Genomic DNA, 16154 nt, shown 5'->3' with positions numbered 1-16154 from the left:
ACGACGAAAACAAGAGCAAAAAAACCATCACAGATTACATATTCGTGATGTACACACAAAATTGCTCTTCTTGCATTATCCTGGTCGCATGTGTTGGACAGAGAAGTAGGAAAAGTTGTACGTATATGAAATGTGTGTGTATACAAAAAGCCAAAAAGTGAACAAGCAAAAGCGAATGTGATCCAGAAATAATGAAAAGTGAAGGGGAGAGGAGATGGTGGAGACGGAGAAAAAGAGAAAATCAACTGTCGAATTGAATGCATACAATGAAGAATTTCTGTTTGACGACGATATTTATTTTGTGCTTTTCCTCTCGAATTTCCGCATCAGATACATATCTTTACATTACACACTGAGAGAACGAAACAACAGAATCGAGAGTGAGTACCAAGCGAACAACAACAAAAAAATGATGTAACTTTTTTTTCTATTGCCTGATAGTAATGGTAATGGTAATGGTGTGATGTTGAACAGTTGCTACGGTTGCTGTTAACAATGTTATCATGTAATGTTCGAGGGACATATTTTTTTAACCTTATCGACATTGAAATATCAATTTTTGTATGCGTGTCTTTTCATTCTTTTATGCAATCCCTTTTCCTCCACACAAATGTTATATTTGTGCAGCGCAGAATGCTGATCTGTATTCTTTTTTTTTCTGCGTGTGTGTCGTCTTTTTGAATCGAAATTGATGTATTGTGTACTTGTTTCTATATAGATATATAACACGCAGTGCGCGTTTCATTCTCTTCGCATGAATTCATCAGTATTATTGTGTTGTTCATGCCTGCATAAATTGATCGACCTAAATAGCTGTGCGAATTTCATATGCTACTTTTTTGTTCTCCCATTGCTCTTTTTTTTTTATTCGTGTGGCTTGGCGAGTCTAAAGGTAGCAAAGACACTCGGTGCACAACCGTGTAATGCTTTTAAATGTTACCTTTTTCATTGTTTCACTACCATTTGGCTTCATACATCCAGGCTTTAACCGCGCCTGAAGTTTTTTCAAATGAATTTTTCAAGCGCGCGTAAGCGGCACGTATATTTCTGTTTTTTTTTTTTGTTTTTTTTTTGTTGATTGAGTTGTTTGCGACCGATCAATGTGGACAAGAGGATACTGACTTGCAATGCGTAATTATGAATCAAGCCACCAACGTAAAATGTAATAAACTGTACGCATAACAGCAATTGAGTGGAATGGAATAAGTGGGGGGGGTGAAGGAGAAGGTTTGAAAACGAGAATGAATACAATGTACATATATATCATGTCAATATATTTACATAGGCGATTAACATTTTATTCTCTACTCATTTTCAATGTTAAATTGAATTATCGCAAAAGATAACGTACCGCTCATTCATGTATAATATTTCGAAATAATTTCAGCCACGGAGACGAAACTCGATGACATGAATATAAACAGACACGTATACGCTGTTTCGTTACGTTTCCTCATTCGAAATAGATTTTTTTTTATAAATGCGATGAAATAAATACATGTGGGATGTTGGCACTTTGTCAGTTAATTTTTATCATTTACAAAAAGTGTGGGAGGGATATCCATTCTGTATAAAGTGAATGTCAATTAAAATAATTACTCTCAAAAAAACAATTATGTTTTATAAAAAAATGGAGATGTTAAATCCGAACAAAAGATAAAATATATTGTTTTTTTTTTGGTGCGTCTAATGAAGTGAATGTGGTATACCATGTAAAAAGTAAATTGGCTCATCAAAAATGACCTAGTGTGTCAGACAAAATTGGTAAATTTTTGATGGTTGAGATATCCATGTGAATTGAAGTTGACTTATGTGATAGTCGGGGTCAATCTAAACATGCCACGTAAGCAACCAATCAACCTTTGTAAAATTAATTATTAAAATGATTAAAAGTGTTAGTGTTGTGAATTCGAATAAAAAATCGTGTCACATATTGAATAAGTCTAGATCGTAGCGATGATCCAAAAAAAGGTGATTCGCTTGCATATGAAAAAAACCGAATTTGATTAGAATGTGTGAATGAAGCTTTTTGATTGAGTAGCAAATAGAACAAGCCATTCCGGTCTTTTTTATTTTTTCAATTCATTCGACCGCAAATGGAGCGAAAAAATCTTGGAAAAAAACGAAAATTGAAATAAAACATTGGCGAAAAATTGAATTGGTTTTTTCTGAACCCACAAATGTATGTTTCTACCATCATATCCGACACATACACACACAACGAACAAAAGCTTGTCAACTCAAACACTGAATAATAAATTTAGTCCGAAGATTGAGCAGCAACAAATCAATTTTTATGCTCTATTCCAAATTATTTGTTCTATATTTATGGAGACACACAATTCTTTCTTTCATTTTCCTTTTTTTTTTTTTTGATTATTTGTCTTTGGGCCATTTTTACGATGCAGCAACGTTGATTCCATAACGCAATATTGCCAACTATTCGATTTTTGGTATTCTCTGCCGCTACCCCAAGCAACAATTTTTAACGTAAAACTGTCCATTATCAGACACAAGTTCACAGTCGAATTGATCGGACGATTGACACAAATGGTGGTGAGATTCGCAAACTTATAATGGCGATGTGAATGAAGACGAAATCAAATATCGTTCGATTCAGTGACATCGCGCCCAGTCAGTTCAAATGCATAACGAAAATTCGACATGATTGAAATAAAAAATATTATTGGAACATCCCACTTGAGTGTCACTGACTGTAACACAGCATCGACAGCTATCGAAGGTCCGGCAACGAACATTTGAAACAAAATAAAAAGTAAAAAAAAGCGTCTGAAGTTTGATTTGTGCCACCAGAAGAGGACGCTTCGAATTACACAAAAATGACCACCAAAATGGGTCAACGTGTTACATTTTTCAACATTAAAATGGATGAAAAAACATTACATATTCACTGCCTCTATTATTCATCTAGTTTTTAGTTCATATCGTTTTTCTTTGAGTTTTTCACAGATTCGATTTTCTTTCTTCAGATTTGGTTGGCCAATTTTACTCAATCAGCTACGAAAGTTTTTTTAGTTACGTGCCTGGGTGTGCCTCTCTCCAGTGTCATTCTCGCATTTACGCTGAATCAAACTATATGCTCTCTGGTCAAGCACTCGAAAATGTGCACGGTGTATGCCCTGATATCCGATCATGTCATTGGAATCGTTACTAGTTATATGGAAATCCATACATATGAAAACTGATGACACAATAGACTGTGTGTGTGTCCAGAAAAAAAAGATGTATGACAAGACACAATGCTATTCGTGAGAATATATGAGTGCGAATTTGAAAAATGGAATCCATTTGAAAAATGGAATGAAAATGGAGCCAACATTTTTTTTTCTCGAAAAAGTGCACTTGGATTGAAAAAGCAAACAAAAATGACATTATCTGTCAGACATTGTACTGAGCTGAGTACAGCCAGCTGAATGATATGGTTTGGCTGACATGTGCTGTTATTTTTAATTAAAGGTGGAATAAAAGCTTCTTGATATTCATCAAAAATGCATAACTGTTCACGAACTAAAATCTAGTGAAGCTCAAAGTGGAAAATATACTGTAAGCAGCTGATCTCAAACAAATAAGCTTATTTATTTGATTGAACTCATGATAGCGTCTATTATGCATTGATAAATTCTTTGGATAGTGCTGTTGCAGCAATGAAATATTTCAGGCGGAGCTTATCAAAAATTTATCGGACAAACATGGCATGAAATCCATTGATTATTGCAAGACCTGGAAAACTTACCGCATGCAGGAAAAACGTATGTACATTGACTAAAATGAGAAAGGAAAGTTTGACAGTTTGAGAATGTTGTAAATGGCAAACAAAAAATAGATGAAAAATCCACCATATTATTATTATGTCTGAGATTGATTTGAAGAATATTGAATATGGCACAAGCTTCGCTAACAATTACGATTGTAGGAAATTGATATGTCACGTTACATGACATTTGGAATCGTTCAAAATAAATATGAAAATGATGTGTTTAACTAAAAAATAATTATAATGGCTATTTTTTCGTTCATGTTTTGGGAATTATTTTCAATTCATACAATAACAAACTTCAACCGTATGAAATATTTCCTAAGGCATTTTTATTTCGTCCAAAAACACTCTTGTAGGTGGTAGGATTCAAAGGAAGATAAGACAAAACCTGCTTTAATAGGAAACTGATATGAAAGTTCAGCATTTTTTTTTAAATCAATTTGTCTAACAATGTGCGTCGCATTATAAAAGAAAATAAATACAAAGGACAATGATATCACTCGATTAAAAGGACAAACGGAAAAAGCGAATGACCATAAAAGTTGCAAAAATGAAGGAAATAAGGGCAAACGGTTCACACAGGAAATGATACAGAATTTTATTCTGTTGAAAATGCTATTATTATTTGTTCCAGAGGAAGTTTGTTTTTATTTAGATCCATTATTTTTTGTCGATGTGATAGAGATAACAGAATCGAAACGAATGTTTTTTTTTTACTTTCATGTGCCATGCAAAAATCGTATCTCATCAAATACGTTATAATTTCATTTGTGTCTTATTTGACTCTTTATCGAATCAAGGTTCTGGACTACACGCAATATTACTTGAATTTGGATGATGCAAACAAAGCGGGTGAAGCAATGTGGCAAGCGGAATACAACTTGACAACACAATATTTTGGTTCGGGTGAAGTGAATGCTGTTGCTTTGCATAATTTGGCTGATCGATTTTCCAACACCGACAACCCAATGTTCGGCAAGTAAGTATTGAAACAATATATTCTCTTGTGGCAAATCATTTTCAATACATACATTAAAGTACGTGTGAAATGCTTGTAATTATGTATAGTGCCATTCTGTGCATTTTTTTTTTTTGAGAAAATTCGTGTTGATGAAAAGATGAAAAAAATCGATTTAACAAATTCGTTCGTCGATTGGTTGATGGTTTTGTACTACAACAGATGAAATGATGGAATTGCAGCTGAATATGAAACATACCGGTGTGATAAACCAATATAAGTAAATGGTCTGGTATATTTTCAACCAATATAGAAAGCGCCACCTAGTGTATTCCGTACTCAAACTAAATTTGAATTTAAAAAAATCGTTTATTTCGCAAATATTCTGAATGTAATTTTAAATGTAGGTCGGAAAAACTACCAATCGATTTTTCTCGCTTTTCCGATGGGAAATCGAAAAAAATAGCGAAAATTCGGTACCCCCTCTCAAATCTATCTCAAATTATATTATAGAGTAAACTGTGTTATATAAGCGATTGTGAGATGAAATGAGCTGGAAATGAATCTTGTGGAGCAGGTGGATCCGACCTGGTCCAAAGTGTTCTGGAAAACGAGTGCTCGTGGTCCACTCCCGTATGGGGGTACCGAATTTTCGCTATTTTTCCCGATTTCTCATCGGAAAAGCGAGAAAAATCGATTGGTAGTTTTTCCGACCTACATTTAAAATTACATTCAGAATATTTGCGAACTAAATGATTTTTTTTAAATTCAAATTTAGTTTGAGTACGGAATACACTAGGTGGCGCTTTCTATATTGGTTGAATCTTATAACATTGCAAGCATATAGCGATTCCAGACACTGTGATAAACACATTTAATCGCAAAAACACGGTGGATAAATGCATGTGTGTGTGTGTGTGTGTGTGTGTGTGTGTGTGAAAACAAATGAAATATTCCGTTCACTATTCTTAAAAAATTCTATAAAAGAACTAAAATGAAATCAGAATCAGTCCTGAACAAAAGTGCAAAACTTAACCGAAACGTACGATTACCAAAATGTTTCGAACACACAGAGAAACGTACTGAGTCAGCAGTCCATCATGGGTATGCGACTGTGGAAAGCATAATATAGCTTATTTCATATCGAATCGGCCAGGATTTCAATCAATTCGTTTTTTGATTTGCACCGAAAAGCGTTTTATATTGATTGGTTATGTTATTGTGGTTATATTACGTGTTAGTGTGTGCGTCGTTCATTTTTGTTGAACGTTGGCTTTTGTTCTTCTGTTTTGTCTTTTTTCTTTTCCCACTTTCTGTTTTTTTTTTCTTTTTTCTGGCTTAGCTATGTTTTGTGGTTTTTAGCTTGTATTTCGGTTTCTTTAGACGGATCCTATTTATTTCGTTGTGGCAAAAATAAACGCTACCATATATTTTGCTCGCCTTTATCGAGTTTATTTATTGCGCGAACGTAAGCTCAACTATTTCCCGTATTCATTTTTCGTAGTTGCTATATTTTTCGGGTCCTTTTGCCTCGTTCCCTTTGTGTGTTTGAGTACTGTTATTTTCGATCACTTATTCTCTTTCTGTTTTTGTGCTCTATGTGTTTTGTTTATTTTAGTGTTTTTAACTTCCAGTTAGCGGGCAGTTTGCCAGAAACCATATCCGAATATTTTTCCAAATATGTGTGCTTAACTGCTCATACGAGATATTGAATTAGGGATTTTTGGTACTGAGGTTGAAGTTAAAGTGAGCTGATGTGCGAAAAAATTTACGTTTGTGGTGGTTATATGGAAGCACCAATTCAATATTTTCACAAAATCTATTGGAATATGTTCAATTTGGTGGCCTTGATTTATTTTCACAATAACCTAATTTTATTGGATATGCTACTGCGGCTACGTTTTTTTCTTCTTTCTCGGTAAGTCGGCAATCGCAAGATTTGAAATAGATGGAAAATCTTCGAGGACCGATTGACCGTCAAAAATCAGAACTCATGTAATTCGAGCACGCATTCATTGAATTATAGATCATGTGCAACATACGAAACAGTCCTCCATACAAACATACATTTGTCCAATCTTAGCCGCTCGCTTACAACAACAACCATCATCAATAAATCCCAAGTAAAACATCGTTAACATTCTCAATCCTGTTTCGTCCGTTTGTGTTTTGTCCCTGCAGGCACGATGTGTAAATCGTTGGTGTGTGAAAAAAAAAATCAAGCAAGCAACAAAAATCAACCACTAATCTTTAAGAAGATTGCAGCATATCGATAAGCCATCTTTAGTTAATGAAAAACTAAAGCAATGGTAAATTTCTTCGTGAAAACTTTTCGATTCGATGCGCGCAATTTCTTCGGTATCTTACTTCTTAACACTTTGCGCTTCAGTGAATGAATGAACATTTGTTGGCTCATTTTTTTTCTATATATATATATATATATATTTCTTGTTTGGTTTTTTCTTCTTTCTCTTGCAATGAACAAATACACAATCTCAAGTCTGCTATTCGTTTAGTGCAGTCAAACTATATTATGCAGTGGTGACGCGTGTAGTTCAACTTAAATACAGGCAGTGTGTTCACTGAACCGAACGATAAAGCGATGCAAGCACACAACGTCAAAGCAAGCAAGAATTATGTTAGTTTTAGAGAAAATAGGGAGTGCACGCAATGCACACCAAACCAGCCAAGCAACAACAAAAAAATATGCAAATTATGTGTAAACTTTTTAATATTTATTCTGAGCTCACGTTACGGAGCCAATTATATGGAAAAACATTGGTAGGAAGTCAGCTAAGACTACACACACAAGTCCTGGTGTGGGCGCTCGCGCACACGCTCACATTTGCCATTACAACTGAGAAATTTTCAGCCAAATATACACCGTTTTACAGTTACTTCTTGCTCATTAAATTCACCACTGCGGATTTTCCTGGTTTGTTACCGTCAACCGTCACCGTTACCAACATCATCGTTATCCGTTCTTTGCGACCGCCTAGAGAGCTTCCGAGCACACCAAACGAAGCATGTTGACTCAACCATTCACTCATTACTTGAAATCTTTGACCAAATGCAATTTCTTTCTTCGGATTTTCTATTCACTTCCAATAAAAATACCAAATGTAAATGGGAAATAAAAAAAGAACGAGAATTGAAAGTTTTGGTTTTTTTTCTTTTCATAAAGCAAAATTATGATACACAGCTATGTGTCTGAGTCAAAATCAACTTTGTGCATTGAATGAGAGTCCACCGAACCATATATTTCAATGAATTCAAGAACTTTTCATCATCGTCATCGTCGTCGTAAGCATATTGTGAATCGAATGCATTGAGCAAACGCACACACTCAGTTGACGCTCATTTTATTAATCAAATAGAGAAATAGAAATGAAATGCAGCACTGAAACATTCGAATACGAATAAACTGACGACTGCATTTTAAGCAATTATTTTCTGTGGGCAAAACTGAAATGTATGTGCGAAGTGTGTTTGACTTTTAACTCACCATGTTTGCATACATAAAATTTTGTAATGTTGGGAGATACACTAAAAATCTCTGTCTCTGTCTATGTTTTGTGGTTACATATATGTGTACATTTTCCATATTTGGTATTAAAATTGCCGAATTCTCAATAAAATCTATTCGCAAAAATGTGTGTACGCTGTACGTACCGGAACACAGAGTTTATGCTCGTTCGCATTCGGAAGTTGTAAACTGAAAATGGTTAACTAAATTATTCAAATATTAATGTTTGAATTAATTGTGACAAATGTGCTGTACATTGAATTCAGTACGGGGAAAAACCGATAAATTACATCGACAATTTGACAGTCATTTGAATTTTAGAAAACAAGTCTGGGTGAATATGTTCATTTTAGACACTTATCTGTACATCCCATTTTCAATCAAATCTTATTTAAATCAAAATGACGTGCGCGAGATTTGGATTTTAAATTAAAAATTATTGAATAATAGATTCACTTGAATAAACTATTGTAGTTTGCCATATGGTCAAGCATGAAATGTATTACATAGCATAAAAAGATGCCATCGATTTTTTTTTACATAAATATAAAATCCAATAAATTTTTTCAAATAAAAATTCGAATCCCGTTAAATAATTTTTTAGTGATTGTGTATGTGTCAGAAAATGAACCATCTAGCTTGAATTCAACAAAAACATGAAAATGAAAAACTGAACTTGTATTTTTTTCTCTCTCACTTTTTTTTACAGATATTATAAAGCGAATTCCGTACGTTATAATACATCACCATGCGAAGGGGTGTGTGCATTAAATCATTACTGTGCCATAACGCGTGTTGATTATAACGAATTTAATCATTGCTTAGAAACGGCGGCTAGTGCATTGGCAGCAAGCGGTGCACGTCCAAATGTTTGCATACCAATCGCTGCAAATATTGCATTGTTATTGGCCACTTACACGGTAATGAAATGCCAACAACGAAAATTGCTGTTTGAGTGGTTGCAGTTCCTAATTGTCGATTTGGTGATATGCATGTTAATATTAGTGAAATGTTCACGAAAGCCCATTGTCGTCATGTTTGATGCGTTATTATCATCATACTATCAATGGTTAAGCGATAATTGGACGAACAAACATCAAATGAAGTCATCGTCATCATTGAAGATGTTGTTGTCATCACCATCAATTTCATCATCATCGTCATCAATACCAAAAATTAACAAAAAAAACTCACACACCGGAAGCATTGTGGATGCTACTGCCATTAATAGTGATGCAACAAATACTGTCAAACACAATGATTCCAATCATTTTTCTCATACATTTGACGACCATACAAAATTGTTGAGCCAAATGTGTCAGATTATGCGGTGCACAAGAAAAACGGAACGAATACATGAACCAATCCCGAAAATGAACAACGAAAAAAAGACGACGACGACGACGACGATGATGATGATGCTGCAGCTGCCAATGTCACAAACTCACCAAAATTCCTACCAGTTTATCAGCTCGAACTGTAACTGTAAGTCATGCCAAACTAAATTATTCATAAACGTAGATAGTCTTAAACAAATGGAAAATAATCCAATGACAGTTTCATTGATATTGACACATTTTTAGAGCCACATTATGTATAAATCATGTGGAATTTAATTGAAGGGTCACTCTTGCAAATGCAGATCCCACAGACCGAATAAAAATCATACAAAAATAAATTAACTTCAATGAAAAGGAAGAACGACATTTTTATTTAGAATGAAACGTCGGGCCATTGAATTGTTAATTCAAATTGGTTCTAATAACAAAATTTTGGTCAAATTTCAATCAAAAAGCATCTTACTAAAAGCCCTGGATGTGATTTACCCAAACAAAGATTATTTATACATATAAATGCACTAAATATTATGTGAACAATTTTAACAACTTAAAAAGATTTCTAATCGAACTGTGTTTTATTCACTTAAGGCAGAATAGAAAATATTTTTTACCAAAATCCAAAAATCACTGGTCCGAATATTTCTAAAAGCAAATAGAGAAGATATGATGAAATAAAATTACATGCTCATATTTTATGACGGCGTTTTGTCCAGTGTAGGATAATGCTAAATATATATATATCCATATGGTTACCACTATAGTCGGCATATTCCGATCTAATGTCATAAACAAAATAAATGGACAGAAACAAGAAAGTCATTTATACGAATTTAAAATAAACCAAAGCTGTACGGACAAAAGTAAAAACTCATAAGAAAAATGTCACATTTGTTTATTCTGATAAAGAAAGAAGTAGCTCAAAATTGAAGTAGACAGTAAATGAATGAAGGAAGTAAATCCCAGGTACACGATTTTGGGTTGATCAAGAAATATTCAAGTTTTTTCTTCAGAGTTTTTCAGTATATTTTTCAAGTAATTTTAGATATTATTTGATTGATTGAATTTCGTTTGATAGCTAAACTATGTTGACATAGGTTCAAAATTGTTGAGTTTCAAAATATTCGATAGATAAGTTTTTTTTTCTAAAAGAGTAAGTCGTCATCACAAAAATGCATTCGTATCCAAAAGAATAAAATGCTGTTTGGTTACCAAATAAAGTCACCGTTTCCAAAATAAAATGAATGGAATTAAAAAAATTATAAAAGTGGAACTGTCACCCAAATCTTGTTAGTTTCCTTAAGCGCCACCGAACTTATTGCAAAAAAGTGAATTTATCTCTTAAAATAAATAATAGTGAAAGGTCTCTACACACACAAATCATAACTAACCTCAATATGAACAAAAATTGACATAAAACTGAATTTATCCGAAGTCTTAACCGTTTTTGGGATAAATTTTAGTTCAGATTTTTTCCGCTCAAATATTTAAGTGCTTAACATATATCCCTTTGGCATTTGAGCGGAAAAAATGCATACTAAAATTTATTCCAAAACGGTTGAGACTTCGGATAAATTGAGTTTTATGTCAATTTTTGTTCATATTGAGGTTAGTTGTCATTTGTGTGCAGAATTAAACAAAAATTATACACAAAATTGTGCCGAAAAACGAACTCTAAAAATTACGTTTCTTCCGTGTTTTGGCCTAGCATGTAACGTCACTCACGAAAAGCAGTTGTTCGGCATCGCTAGAATGTGTTTGCTAGTATGATTTCTGTATAGCGAACTGTGTACTAATATAAACACGAACACGTCTACCGAAAAGTGGACTAAGTGAGCGCGTGTAAAAAATATTATACAGACACCCTTATTTTTACTGAGAGACGACGAATTACTTTATTCGGAAACGGATTCCATTTTTATTCCATAGAGAAATTTCATTTGTGGTTTTGGTGACGATTTCATTTTTATTTTGAATAGACCACCTTTATATTTTTCGAGAGACTAAATAAGTTTTATTACATTACAAAACACATACATACATATATACATACACATAAACATCGTTTGCAAATAGAGTTGGATTGAAGCTAATCTGGATTGTGGACTAGATCATGATGGAAATATAATTAATATGCTTTTATAATACATATTCAACCTTTTCCCCATCGAAATGAATGTTGAAGAATAATAATAAAAAGAAAATATGAAATTTATAAATAAAAAAAAAACATAACATGAACTAGATACAGTTTATCAACTGCGAATAATTAAATATACATATAAATAAAGATATTCGCGCATTAATTGCTTGTATCTTAATGTGTGTCCAAAACTGAATGCTAATTTTGGTTGGTTTTTGCCACAAACGCATATTTATATGCAATGTGAATACAGAGAAGGAGAAAGCACACACTCACATTCATTCCATTTGTTTCGTTTGGACATGATAAATGCCAACCGCCGAAATGACATAAATCCATTTCTATTAATATGTATCACATTATATAATTCATTGTATATCCCTCATCTGTATATGAAAACGATATAAATATAAATGTTTTTTTCTTTCTTTCTTTTTTTTTATTCCATGTGCGCGCGGTATGTATTTGTGTGTAGCGATAATAGGCAACTATACAAAATGGCAAACAAAATAAAATAAGAGAATGAATAAAAACGCTTCACAAACCAAACGAACGGAAAAAAAAGGATACAAAAAGCGAAAAGCAACAGTACTAAATAGAAAACTATACGACGGGAAAAATATTTTATATTTATGTATGTCTAAAACAATATGTGCTGTGCTAATAAAATATTCTTTTAGATACTCGTGAAAAGTGAATGACAGTATATGACGCGCGGGGTGTGTGTGCGAGAGAAGGGAAAGAGATATAATCCAACATCAGGAAAATGTTATGAAAAAATATAAAATGTGATTTATAAACGAAATAGTTCTAGGGGGTAGACATCAAATGATTTTTTTTTTAAATATTAGGTGAAACTAAGTCTCTTGAGAAGTTTCCAAGCGTAAGAACAAAAAAAAACTTCGTATAAAAACTTTATATTTTCGAATTATCTTTTATATTTTGAAGGTGACTTCCTCAAAATAGTTAATTCAGCTGCTGAAATTCATCAGCTTTTTTTTAACACTAACCATCTCTATTATGTGGCACCATATTTTGGAGTATGTGGTTATTTTTTTCAATTTTCCACTTTATTGCAGTTAAATCGTTTGTTTTTTCTCATCATGGGGTCTTTAAAAAGGAAGTAGCATGCGTTTTATTTATAGAAAAACTAGAAAAAAAAACTAACACTTACTAAGAACTGCGTCTACCCCCTAGAAAAAAAATTCATTGTGAATGTACACATACAAACACACTGTACATATAAAATGCACGCAAAATATTTAAAAAGATAGCGAGAGAGAAAAACACAAAAATTCAGAATAGACAAGAAAAAAGAGAAAAAAAAGAAACTTCATGTACACTAGAATGCACGACCCCATTGCCCATCTACAATTCAACATATACCGCAAGAAACGAATAAATAAAAATAAATTATCATTATGTTATTCCATGCAGACAAACCACATTAGAAAGAAGCTAGATTCCACTTAAACAAAAAAAAAACCATGTAGAACAAGAAAAGAATATTACGCATACCAACAAAACACATTCGTACACATTGAAAACAACGGAATATAAGATAGACTTAAAGAGACAAGCTAAGACAACACATATTACATGCCAATATAAACCGTATGAAATATATAAATATGAAAGGACAGACAAAGCAACATCAAACAAATTTTCGGGATAGGCAGATAAAATAAAAATGAATTATGGACGAGTTGTAAGTTTATACATATGCCTTTTTCCACTGATTATATTTTAATTTAATAAACGTAATTTATGCTCCAGTGTGTATTTTGAATTTGCCTCAATCCCGCATTTTTTTTTTGTTCAATGAAATATATAATCAGATACAGCATATAGAATGTTCTTTTTAGTTTGATGGAAAGCCTGTGAATCGAACAGAGAGTCAGAGAATACAACAAAATTCGCAAATTGCCTGGAAACGTCAAACTCTATTCAAAGTAAAGTTTTTTTATTAAGTCAAGTTTATTCAGTGAGTTAAACGGCGTTGTCTCACAGTTCATTCGTTCACATTTTTCGTTCTCTCGAATACACTCATTCACTTCAATTCCTATGTCTAGAAAGATCTTTTGCCATATTGAAAGTTTTAGATGGTTCGTTTGTGTGAATGTGTGCGTGTTGATTTCCATGGCAATCAGCGGTGCAAGTTGCAATGGGAAAAACTTAAAAGTGGATAAATGCGAATTAATGAAGTCACTCAAGGAGTTAAACTATTAAAAGCAATCAATGACACTGCGCCAATCCGACATTATCTGTCTTTTCTAGACCAACCAAAACGGTCGGTTAGTTCTTTAATTAGCGTTTGCATTGCATGATATGCAATTTGTAATTGCAAAAATTGCATCAATTGATGGTTGGGAATAAAATTAAAGGTGTTGGATACACAGAAGGCGTAGAGAAGTTGAAAAAAAAAACTATTTAAGAAATCGAACCAGCTGCATTCTATCGATAAAGAGAAAGTCTGGTCAATTATCTGTCATGTCAACATTTATAGCTAAATTTAATTTTAGCTAATTTCTTGGCTCAATGGTGCAACACACAGCAAATCATTTGGCTAAAAGCTCCAATTTCATTATGAATTAAAAAAAAAGAAAGACGGTTTCTACACAAAAAAACATATTTAATACACAACAAGTTAAATGATAGCGAGACTGAGATTGGCCATTTTATGGCGTTAACAGTGATGAAGATGTTGTTCTTTTTCATCAATTTTTAAAAGAGAATTTTTTTCTGCTTTGTTTTATGATGAATCGTATAGCGCTGAGTCGAGAACAATTCTTCTGACATTTCATTTTTTTTTTTTTGTTTTCAAATTTCAAACGGTTGTTCCTGCTACCTCGCCACTTCAAACGAATACTTCCCTTCAAACCATTGTGTATGGCATTTCTTAAGTTTTTAATCCAAAATACTTCGCTTTTGAAATAAAAATGGTGATGATGGACATCGTTGCATAAACGTGTTACTATTTTTCAGGAATAGCTGTATTTTAAACTGAACCGAATGCATGGCATGACCCAAGAATATATTCTGTAAATAATACACAGTATTTATATGACATAAATGTATGAATTATAATGGTCTTAACAGTAAGATTATGACAGCTATATTGTTGCCTGATGAAGCTAGACGTTCATACTCTTGCCAGAAGTGCACAGCCTTTTGGCGTGGCATCGCATTCGGCACTTGATATTGAAGAATGTCTTCTTTATATACAAAATTAAATAAAAAAAACTAAATCTTGATCACATTATGAAGCTGATAAAAAGAGCTTCTACTGCAAAATATTTTGTATAAAATTAAAAAAAAAAAAATCAATAAATAATTACACAAATAAGAAAAAAACCTGAACGACATTGGTGCTGAAATATCAGCACACACACACATACACAAATAATGCAAATACATTGTGTAACCGATTTATAGAACAGATTTATTTTATGCAAATAAATTGTAATAGAAAATAGATAATTTGTATGTTGATAAAAGGAGAGGGGGAAAAACCGATAAACTAATATAAACGTACAACAGATAATTCTATAGTTATTGAATATCCTCTCAACGATATACATATAAAAGGAAATAAGCCAGTGGCTAGGCAATAATTTAATTGAATATGAAATAGAGAAGAAGAAAAAACTATTATTGGCTCGACTTGAATGTGAATCGAAAACGATATTTCCGATATAGACTATAATTTTTATGTTTTGTTTTTGGTTTTTGTTCATTCATTTCACTGGACAGCCCCACGAAAATATTCGTTCGACTTTGAAATTGAATAAAACAAAAAATTCTGGATGATTTGTTGAAGAAGAGTGAAAAAGGTAAATAAACGTAATTCGATTTGTTGTTTAAATTATCTTAAAATTTGCGTGGTAAAAATTGACGATAATTTGATTCTTGAACTCGGGGGTTCGATGAATGAATCGCCGAAATTTTATGATATAAATATATATACGGTTTACATGTATTTTCTTAGTCATTTCATATGGCAGTAATGATTGTAATTAAAAATAATCTATTTATATTATAAACTATACGTTAATCAAAGGAAAATAGCTAAAAATTCAAGAAGAAGAAAAAAATGAAACTGAAAGTAAAAGTTAATGGCATCATCACTAAGGATGAGCAGTTAAGCTCAAAAATCTTAAATGGGCAAAATTTAGAGGTAAACATAAAAATAAACCAAAAAAAAAAAAAATGGCGTATAAAAAGAATGTGAGAGTCCACATTTTGGTGTGTGTACCCAATAATTTTCCTCGGAAACTATCTAACTAAATTTATATTCGACTTAAATATAAAAACAATGGATTAAGATTATTTCCATAATACTAAAAAATGGAGCAAAACAGAAAAAAAGCACACACACATACATAATTTATTTTGATTAATTTTATGTCTAA

The 16154-nt window shown here is 32.6% G+C and overlaps 1 protein-coding gene across 4 annotated transcripts in view; it reads left to right on the top strand.

Annotated features, from left to right (window-relative positions):
* Positions 1 to 15952, top strand: part of LOC116351199 (acid sphingomyelinase-like phosphodiesterase 3b) — an 88430-nt gene extending 72478 nt beyond the window's left edge. For 3 of the 4 annotated variants that reach the window (XM_031783451.1, XM_031783380.1, XM_031783312.1), the window contains 2 exons: positions 4579 to 4757; positions 8972 to 15952. In XM_031783451.1, coding sequence (XP_031639311.1) covers positions 4579 to 4757; positions 8972 to 9845 — 1053 coding nt within the window. In that variant the 3' untranslated portion in view covers positions 9846 to 15952. The remainder of the gene's footprint in view (positions 1 to 4578; positions 4758 to 8971) is intronic. The other variant, XM_031783518.1, reaches the window with a different exon arrangement.
* The last annotated feature ends 202 nt before the right edge of the window (positions 15953 to 16154 follow it).

Source organism: Contarinia nasturtii, unplaced genomic scaffold, assembly GCF_009176525.2.
Source record: "Contarinia nasturtii isolate CC-2019 unplaced genomic scaffold, AAFC_CNas_1.1 Cnas_scaffold_78, whole genome shotgun sequence".
Lineage (NCBI taxonomy): Eukaryota > Metazoa > Arthropoda > Insecta > Diptera > Cecidomyiidae > Contarinia > Contarinia nasturtii.
This window is presented reverse-complemented; position numbering and strand designations above follow the sequence as displayed.